This window comes from Arachis ipaensis, chromosome B09, assembly GCF_000816755.2.
Source record: "Arachis ipaensis cultivar K30076 chromosome B09, Araip1.1, whole genome shotgun sequence".
NCBI lineage: Eukaryota > Viridiplantae > Streptophyta > Magnoliopsida > Fabales > Fabaceae > Arachis > Arachis ipaensis.
In genome coordinates, this window is record NC_029793.2 from 36648375 (window position 1) to 36658839 (window position 10465).

At 34.9% G+C, this 10465-nt stretch overlaps 2 protein-coding genes across 2 annotated transcripts; both read right to left on the reverse strand.

Annotated features, from left to right (window-relative positions):
- LOC107615384 (ATP-dependent DNA helicase PIF1-like) lies at positions 2019-2941 on the reverse strand. The gene is made up of 2 exons (XM_016317448.1): positions 2847-2941; positions 2019-2802 (listed from the first exon to the last, which is right to left on the reverse strand). The coding sequence occupies exons 1-2, from the start codon at positions 2939-2941 to the stop codon at positions 2019-2021; spliced, it is 879 nt and encodes a 292-aa protein (XP_016172934.1).
- On the reverse strand, positions 3597-6732 carry LOC110266821 (ATP-dependent DNA helicase PIF1-like). Its single transcript, XM_021111851.1, has 2 exons — positions 6513-6732; positions 3597-4399 (listed from the first exon to the last, which is right to left on the reverse strand). The coding sequence occupies exons 1-2, from the start codon at positions 6730-6732 to the stop codon at positions 3597-3599; spliced, it is 1023 nt and encodes a 340-aa protein (XP_020967510.1).

Consider the following 10465-nt stretch of genomic DNA (forward strand, 5'->3'; position numbering starts at 1 on the left):
ATTATTTATCAATTTAAATTAATATACAAAAATTTATTAATTTGTATATGTACCCCGACAGACCATCCTCCACGTCCGGCGGCCCCTTCCTAGCCTCCTGCACACCCGGTGGACCTGCACCTACGTTCGGCGTATATGTACTTCCTGGAAGCAGAATTTTTGGATTTTTTGCCCAATTTTCTCTAATATAAACCTGACTTAAAGTTAATTACAATTCTAGGAAGAAACAATTAAGGTCCAAGCTTAATTATCCACATCATTAGAAGTGTTAATCACATATAAAAGATTGAATACTTTAGAATATTAGTTATTAATTCTTTCTAAAAACATAATAGATTTGGTTGTTATGATTTGATTTGAGTTATTGTTTTGAATTTGAAATTGAAGTCGGTAAGTAGTTATCTTATCTTTCTTTTTGAAAGATAAGATTAGGATAGTTTGAATTTGAATTCTAGAATTTAAGATATAAATAAGTGAACCTTATTCACAGAGAAGGAGATTCAGTTCCTCCACTTAACTTCTTTTCATTGTTTTCTTTCGTTTTTCATGGGTAACTCAAAAGGGTAGAAGTTCTGTTTATGTTTTCTATGGGTTATTAATATACGTTTATTTTATTTTGAAGTCTTGCATTGATCTATTTCATGATTGAATTATTCATTCTTCATTCGGATTAGTATCATCGGAAGCCATGCTAATCCCTTTTGAATTCTTTTATTATAATTGGAAAATTTGATATTTGAATTAAACCTTGAAAACTCTTTCACATGGCTCTTTGAATTCGGCTAGGAATAGTGGTTTAATTAGTGTACGACACATGCATGATTTTCAATCACTCTAATTTTGAATAAGTGACATATAATTCGGATTAGAATAACTTTTGAACGTGACATATAATTCGACCTAAGGACTACATTTGAATTTTATTAGAATCTAAATAAGTTTTTGTCATAGTTCTGAAAACTAAACTGGACTGACTGGTTCAACTGGAATAACTGAGAATCGGTTACCAGACTAGTTAGTTTGCAAAAAACCGGTCAAAAAATCGATCGAACCGATGGTTAACCGGTAAACCGCTGGAATCGACCGATTTTTTAAAGGATTTTGGGTTTAAAACCTCTCCAAACGGTGCCATTTTAAATTCCTAAAAAAGAAAGAAAACCCCTAAATCCCCATTTCCTAACGCACCCAAGCCCCATTCCTCTCCTCTCTGAATCCTCTCTGAAACTGAAGTGAACATTAGAAATTCACTAATTTAGAGCATAAAGAACCCTAGCCCTCCAGCTCTCTGGCCCTGCAGCCACCGCATCCCCCACAGCCACGCTTCGTTGTCATCGCCAAACTCGTCTCCACTTGGAAGAGGCATCGCATGCGAAAGCTCCGTCGCTGTCGCAGGAGCTGTGTCACCGTTGTAGGAACCTCCGTTGTCTCTTCTATTCGAGCTCTCTTTCTCTCTCTGTGTTTGCTGGTGTCGCCATCTCCTCTGTTGTGGCCGTCACTCTCCTTCCTTCTCGCCGCCGGTAAGCATTGTGACTTGGATTATATTGTGTTTGCCGGTGTCGCCGCTTCCTCGTCGTCTCTTCTAAATTTGCTGGTTTTACTGTTGTTAATAATTGAGTTGTTGATTTAGGGTTCGTCATTCTGAGTTACTGATTTTGTTAATTTTTTCTTATTTTGTTTTGTTGAGTTGCCTATGTTTATGAAACTGGAGTTGGTTCTAATGATTCTCAGATTCTGAATTGCTATTTTTGTTGATTTTAGAGTCTAACTAGTGAAGTGCCCCGTGCGATGCACGGTATGATAATTTTAATGAAAAATAAAGTTATAATTAAGTCATGGACATCTTATGATAAAAGTGCCTCTGTTAAATAATAAGCAAAACATATTGTAATTGTAATAATATAATGAACATGTTAACAAAGTGGTTTACGAAGGCTAACTTTATAATCATGTATAAAATAATAACTTGATAGACGACAGAAAAGTTGTGATTATTATATATTGACAACAAAATTTTGGAATTATACACGGTCACTGAGGTTCTTAAATACTTCTCTATAAACAACATTGATGGTATTACCTTTTGTCTTTAATGAATTATTCTCAATTAATACCTTTAAACCGGATTTTGATTTTACCCTTGATAGAGCAACATATAGTTGACCATGGGTAAAAATAGGTTTCGGCAAGTACAATCCCACAGTTGTTAAAGTTTGACCCTGAGACTTGTTAATAGTCATAGAAAATGAAACAACTAATGGAAATTGCCTCCTTTGAAACCTAAAAGGAATAGTAGCATTGTTGGGTATCATGTTCATCTGTGGTATCAAAACCACTTGACCTGCTTTATCTCCTGTTAATGTGATACATTCAATAACATGATTACCTAACCTGCGTACCTGTGATCTTGTGCCATTGCATAGCCCATTTGATTGATTAATGTTTCGTAGTAACATTACTGATACACCTTCTTTAAGAGTCAACACGTGAGGAGACAAGGCTGAACAATTTATAGAATTGAGAACATCTGAAGTGATTGTATCTAATTCAGATTCCATGTTACCTTCCTCTACGGACAATGAATCAGAGCTAAGGTAGGTCTTCGCCTCTCTAATTAAAGATTTCATTATGTGCTTGTTAACATCGTTGACAATATCAAGTGTAGGGGCAAGTATTGTTCTGTCTCTAAAGTACGACCCATTGTTTAAATTTAGCAACAAATTTGGATACACAAAATTAACCAAAGAATTGAAACCATCTTCATTGTCATGAATAAGGATGTCTTCAGGTATGTTAACTTTGAAACTGAAGTGAACATTAGAAATTCACTAATTTAGAGCATAAAGAACCCTAGCCCTCCAGCTCTCTGGCCCTGCAGCCACCGCATCCCCCACAGCCACGCTTCGTTGTCATCGCCAAACTCGTCTCCACTTGGAAGAGGCATCGCATGCGAAAGCTCCGTCGCTGTCGCAGGAGCTGTGTCACCGTTGTAGGAACCTCCGTTGTCTCTTCTATTCGAGCTCTCTTTCTCTCTCTGTGTTTGCTGGTGTCGCCATCTCCTCTGTTGTGGCCGTCACTCTCCTTCCTTCTCGCCGCCGGTAAGCATTGTGACTTGGATTATATTGTGTTTGCCGGTGTCGCCGCTTCCTCGTCGTCTCTTCTAAATTTGCTGGTTTTACTGTTGTTAATAATTGAGTTGTTGATTTAGGGTTCGTCATTCTGAGTTACTGATTTTGTTAATTTTTTCTTATTTTGTTTTGTTGAGTTGCCTATGTTTATGAAACTGGAGTTGGTTCTAATGATTCTCAGATTCTGAATTGCTATTTTTGTTGATTTTAGAGTCTAACTAGTGAAGTGCCCCGTGCGATGCACGGTATGATAATTTTAATGAAAAATAAAGTTATAATTAAGTCATGGACATCTTATGATAAAAGTGCCTCTGTTAAATAATAAGCAAAACATATTGTAATTGTAATAATATAATGAACATGTTAACAAAGTGGTTTACGAAGGCTAACTTTATAATCATGTATAAAATAATAACTTGATAGACGACAGAAAAGTTGTGATTATTATATATTGACAACAAAATTTTGGAATTATACACGGTCACTGAGGTTCTTAAATACTTCTCTATAAACAACATTGATGGTATTACCTTTTGTCTTTAATGAATTATTCTCAATTAATACCTTTAAACCGGATTTTGATTTTACCCTTGATAGAGCAACATATAGTTGACCATGGGTAAAAATAGGTTTCGGCAAGTACAATCCCACAGTTGTTAAAGTTTGACCCTGAGACTTGTTAATAGTCATAGAAAATGAAACAACTAATGGAAATTGCCTCCTTTGAAACCTAAAAGGAATAGTAGCATTGTTGGGTATCATGTTCATCTGTGGTATCAAAACCACTTGACCTGCTTTATCTCCTGTTAATGTGATACATTCAATAACATGATTACCTAACCTGCGTACCTGTGATCTTGTGCCATTGCATAGCCCATTTGATTGATTAATGTTTCGTAGTAACATTACTGATACACCTTCTTTAAGAGTCAACACGTGAGGAGACAAGGCTGAACAATTTATAGAATTGAGAACATCTGAAGTGATTGTATCTAATTCAGATTCCATGTTACCTTCCTCTACGGACAATGAATCAGAGCTAAGGTAGGTCTTCGCCTCTCTAATTAAAGATTTCATTATGTGCTTGTTAACATCGTTGACAATATCAAGTGTAGGGGCAAGTATTGTTCTGTCTCTAAAGTACGACCCATTGTTTAAATTTAGCAACAAATTTGGATACACAAAATTAACCAAAGAATTGAAACCATCTTCATTGTCATGAATAAGGATGTCTTCAGGTATGTTAACTTTGCTTTCTCCATCAGTAGAATCACCTGCCAAACCATCACCAATAGTCAACAACCACTCAGCAAATTGTGAAATCTATCTTAGTTGAGTGTGGTTAGCTCCAACAGTAAGCCGCATGTTGGTTGTTAGCTTCATAACTGTGCGGAATTCCCAGAGATATGATGAATTTATCGAAGACTGCACAATGTCTTGACGTGAGCCCATTGGTATGTGATAAACCACTATTTTATGGTTTATCTTGTATTAATTGAGTGGTTTCATCAAGTCTTCAACCACTTATTCATACTAATTGCATGATTTTATATTTTCGTTCCTAGTATTGTTTTATCGCTGAAAACTTGCTTCCTAGAGATCTTTAATTAGTATATTTTAATTCTCCTTTATACCATTCGATGCCGTGATTTGTGTTTTAAGTGTTTCAGGCTTTATAGGACAGGAATGGCTTAGAGAATAAAGAGGAAGCTTGCAAAAATAGAAGGAATACAAGAACTTGAAGAAATTGCTAAGTTGTCCAGCCTGACCTCTTCGCACTCAAACAGTCATAACTTGAGCTACAGAGATCCAAACGAGGCGGTTTTAGTTGCGTTGGAAAGCTAACGTCTGGGGCTTCGAAATGATATATAATATGCCATAGTTTCTCTGACGATAAGTGACGCGCATGCATGAATCCACGCGCATGTGTGGTTCTGCAGAAAATCAGCGACCTGCACGTGGCAAAATTCGCCCCTAGCAATTTTTGGGCTGTTTCTGACCCAGTTTTCGACCCAGAAAACACAGATTAGAGGCTATAAAGTGGGAGAATCTATCCATTCAAAAATACAATATTCATTATTCATAATTTTAGGTTTTAGATGTAGTTTTAGAGAGAGAGAGGCTCTCTCCTCTCTCTTAGGATTTAGGATTAGAATTTCTCTTAAAGGTTAGGTTTACTTCTTCTGCATTCCAGGTTCTATGTTCTTTTAAATTTAGTTTCTCTTATCTACTTTTATTTATTCTATTACTTTAGTTGCTCTATTTCTCTTGGTAATTACTTATTTAGCCAATTTGGCTTATGAACTCTTCATGTTAGATTTGAATTTATGTTTAAATGCAATTTGAGGTATTTCAGATTTGGGATTGCTTTTTTTTATTTATGTTATTGATGCTTCCAATTCAAGGCATTTTTATTCGAGTAGATTTTCTCCCTTTTTGGCTCTGGTTGAGTAATTGGTGACACTTGAGTTGTCAAACTCAGCTGTTGATTGAAAATTGAAATTCTTGCTGGTTGATTTGGATCCCTCTAAAGCTAGTCTTTCCACAGGAGTTGACTAGGACTTGAGGAATCAAATTAATTGGTCCACTTGACTTTCCTTTATTTAGTAAGGGTTAACTAAGTGGGAGCAATAACAATTCTCATCACACCTGATAAGGATAACTAGGATGTGATTTCCAGTTCTCATACCTTGCCAAGAGTTTTTCTAATTATTAATTTATTTTTCTTGCCATTTAAATTACTTGTTCCTTATTTCAAAAACCCAAAAAAATATACAATTTCATAACCAATAATAAATCATACTTCCCTGCAATTCCTTGAGAGACGACCCGAGGTTTAAATACTTCGGTTATAAATTTTATTGGGTTTTGTTACTTGTGACAACCAAACTTTTGTACGAAAAGATTCTCTGTTGGTTTAGAAACTATACTACCAATGCGATTACTTTTATAAAATTCTTTACTAGCAGAAAATCAGTTCGTCAGTATGACTGGAAGAATCTGCCTAAAATCATCGCCTAACAAAACAACCTTGCCACCAAAAGGAAGATCTGGATTATAACATTTCTCATATCTCAGAATATCCCGCAAGCATTTGTCCAATTCTTCATAACATAGCTTATTCAATATTGGTGCTTCATCCCATATAATAAGCTTTGCTTTACATACCAATTTGGCTAACGAAGTACGTTGCTTGATACAACACATAGAGTCTTCATTTAGATCAAGTGGTATCTTAAATCTTGAATGAGTCGTACGACCATTGGGGAGTAATAAGGATGCAATCCCACTGGATGCCACATTTAGAACAATTTCACCTCTACTCCGTATAGCAGCTGATAGTGTCTTGTAGAGGTATGTCTTTCCAGTACCACCATATCCATATACAAAAAAAAAAGCCTCCAACATCATCATTTACAGCACTAATCACCTTATCAAATGCTTCACGCTGCTCCAAATTCATTGTGGGTAAATTATTCTGCAACTCCTCCTTAAGCAGGGATAAATCGAAGTTCATCTCATCCATTATTAGAGGATCATCTATGGCATCTAGAGCATCGATAGTAGGGAGAGGCATCTGATCATACTCCTTAAGCGATCTACCCATTAGCTTGTAATTTTTCCTCAATCTTGGAAAGAGTTAGATTAAGAATTTGCTCTTCAGAAAGTTGTAACTCTGCAGTACATACAACAACTATTGTTAGTGTGGTGTTATGTATATACATAATAATAGAATATAATTAAATATACAACCTTCGCAATGCATAGCCTTCCTATGAGAATAAAGGATACCTTCACATAATATATGATAACACTGTTCCCAAACCTTTATAGGACTCGAGATGTTGTTTGATAGTAAAAGAACAACAAATAGATCTCGAATGTATCTTGCAAAAGCCCACGTGCTTGCTTCCAACATAGCGTCAATAAATTCTTTATCATCTTGCAACAAACCTAAAGCATAACACGCTTCTTTGAATGTTGAATACACAACACCATCTACCGTTCAAAGATGGATGAAACTCATGCACCCTTTCTGAATGTTCAGAAGAAGTCTGAGGTAGTAGTCTTCTCCATTGCCACGCGGCACATGGGTCAACCTACAAATTGAAAATCCTTGCTTCCTTGGCATCTACATTGATATGTCCTCTTTCCATACAAATTTCTTAGGGAATTGGCTGTATGTAAGAGACCGGCCAAAAGGAAACAACTGATTAGCGAGCATCCATGCTAACAACTTAGTGAGCTTGCCATCCACCCTTTCTATGACATCAATGATGTTTTCATGATCTCTAAAGACAACTGGATGTTCATTGGGTAAATGAAAAGGTAGTCTAATTACCAAAGGCTCTTTTTGTTGTATGTCATACCCAAATACTCTCCAAGCAGCCTCACAGGCAGATATGTACCTACAGTTATAATAATTACGTATCTCATCAACAACTTGTTGGCAATCACCATCACCTGTTGATTGATAAAAAGCAGCTGTGACCCTATCATTGCCTTTGTGAACATACTTGAATAGATATTTTATTGGAGATGTCTGACATGTATGCTCGACATTAATGTGACAACCATACTTTAAAAGCAGTGATGGATTGTAGGGTACAATGAAAGAATTGTCAAGAACTGCGTTCTTTTTTAAAATTGTGCGCCTATTGTCAAGCCTTTTATATTTTGGGAAACCAGCTTCATCAATGATAGTTGTTCTTTGAAATTATTTTAGGTAGAATTTAGAGCAACGACCATTGATCATGCAAGGACTGTTCTTATTATGACGACCACATGGTCCATGAACCATGAACTTCTCTATTGCTGCATAGAGCTTAGGTCTACGTAACTTATCTGGTATCTCAGCACAAATCATGTTGTCAATGTCATTTGGAGATTTAGGTGTGTGTTTGGGATCCATGAACAATAGAATATGAGCATGTGGTAAGCTGCGTTTCTGAAATTCTACAGTACATATATCTGCAAAAAATTAGACAATACGTTAAAGATATTAGATGAAATCTAGTTAAATAAAGAATAATATATTAATCACATTCAGATATCTTGCCAAAGAATCTCCCGTGCTTAAAGTCCATAATAAGCTCATTCAACTTTATGTGAAAGATCCTAGACACTATGTCGGGTCGATCTTCAACTTTAAGACCTGTGTCCTTTAATAGACGTTTAATCTCATCCCATTCAGGATTGCATGTTATTGTGATAAAATAACTTGGGTATCATACATATTTGCAAATTTCAAAAGCATCTTTACAATTATTAAACATATATCTTGGACCACCGGTGAAACTACTTGGAAGGATTATACGTTGACCAGTAGCCACAGCATTTGCTTCGCCTCTAACTAATGACTCATGTAGAGAGCTGTACTTATCAACCCTCAATTTAGGTTTGGTTGTTTTGTATGAAGCTAAGACGTTCAGACTCTATCATAGTGTAAGCATCCACCAAGAACTGCTGAAATAATCTCCTAGAATAAAATAAAATCGGAGAATCTTCAAATCTCATCTGAATTTGATATGAAAAGAACTCTCTCGTGCTTATATTTTTTCTCTTATGTGAAGAAGTACTTCCATGGCGTACAGAAGTTTCAATTCCTGGTCTAAAACCGTCTTCTCCATAGGGGAATAATAAGGGATACTGAAGGGGCAAGTACAATGGGTGAAGAACGTCAATCCTTTGTAACTTCTTGGAAGTGGTTTCGATGATTATATCTCTGTCTAAAATAGATTCATCAATGTCTCCAACAATTAAAATAGCAACCTCTAAAGCAGTTGGTAAATTGTATAGTCTTCCATCCTTAACCCTGTTATGAATAAGCTTCATCTTAATATCCGGACTATTCTCATTCTTGAACCTTTCTCTAGCATAACGAAAACTCCTCGCCAGTTGATTGTGGTTATCAACATTTCCTTTAGGTCGTGGACAATTTGTCTTTCAATAGCATTTGATGAATCAACGGAATTGGTATAAAGTTAATGAAAATAAATTAAATCTTATTTTTAAAAGAATTGAGAAATAATATTTCATCAACGTAAAAAAAATGCAGAGTATTATATACCTCACAGAAGATATTCGATTTTCGATTTCATTCTCTGTATCATAAATATAAAGCTGGGCAAATTTGGGCCTATAATTTTCAACTGGAAGTAAACTACCAATTGAAAGGTAATTTTGATCGCTGATTGAAAGTGTAGGTGGAGCTGAGCCATTATTGACGCTACGATTAATTTTTTCAGCCATCGACGTGAAAGCAAACATTGAATTAAACTTACGTATGTGTTTTCGAAAGTATTTTCCTTTTTCATTATCATTACAATGCAACTCTTCGAGACAGATAGGAACTTTTTAAGATTTGGGAGCTCAACCTTTTCGTCCATGCAACATAATCCAAACTTTGCAATTTTGTTTCTCACACTTTTTGAGAGTCTCTTACCTTCCTACATTGCTGCTTTACAATAAACACGATTATAAATCAGATCACCAGCATCCCAAGTATCTGCATATGTATCAATTTTAAGATTGTGTAATAATAAAATATTAATAATGTAATTTCATAAATTAAATGAAAAAAAATTACATGAGTTACCTTCTTTAACTAAAGGAGTAAATAATGTACCACATACATTGTGCTCTACGTCTAAAAATTATTTTTTATATAAATTAAACAAAACCATACAGATAAATTTTATGTATAAAATTTTTGTTGTTGTATTAAGTGATATAATAATACCTTCATTGTTATATGAATTATCACGATCAATGATATCATTCTCTAATACAATGTTGTCAAATCCATCTATAACTGAAAGGCATTTATGCATAATTGAATTTAATATTAAATAAATACCGCATATTAATATTTATTACACATAAATAAAATAATACTTTCGTGATCTTGATGAGCTTCTAGAATTTCTGAATCACATTGATGGTTAACTGAATTGGTAATCTGCCTGTTACGTTGGACTATAGACTGGGGTCTAACATTCAAACTAAAAAAGAAATTCTTAAACTAATAATTTGACGTCTTCATAAAAAAAATTAAACTAAACATTATAATAATTAAGTATCTAAGTATATAAAATAATAATTTCATTATAGATTAATTTAATAATAATAACGTACTTACCATTAAGGTGAATTCGATCTGCCACTACTTGTGATATTTGGAGAAAACTTCATTATATAACAACTCGAGGAAGGTTGATCACCCATGCAATTCGTTTGATGATATGAGTTCTCTTTCCCAGTTGTTTTGATTCTAGACTGAATGGAGAAATGCGAAGAACAATTCGCTGACAACATAAACATTAGTTAATGGCCAATTG

Bases quoted from the DNA above. Each gene is read 5' to 3' on its own strand.
- LOC107615384 (XM_016317448.1), bottom strand. From the start codon at position 2,941: ATGCCTCTTCCAAGTGGAGACGAGTTTGGCGATGACAACGAAGCGTGG. The intron at 2,803-2,846 runs GTTCTTTATGCT...TGTTCACTTCAG, and splicing joins CAGAGAGCTGGAGGGCTAGG to TTTCAAAGTTAACATACCTG.
- LOC110266821 (XM_021111851.1), bottom strand. From the start codon at position 6,732: ATGGGTAGATCGCTTAAGGAGTATGATCAGATGCCTCTCCCTACTATC. The intron at 4,400-6,512 runs GTATATGGATAT...ATGGTTTGGCAG, and splicing joins TGTTGGAGGCTTTTTTTTTT to GTGATTCTACTGATGGAGAA.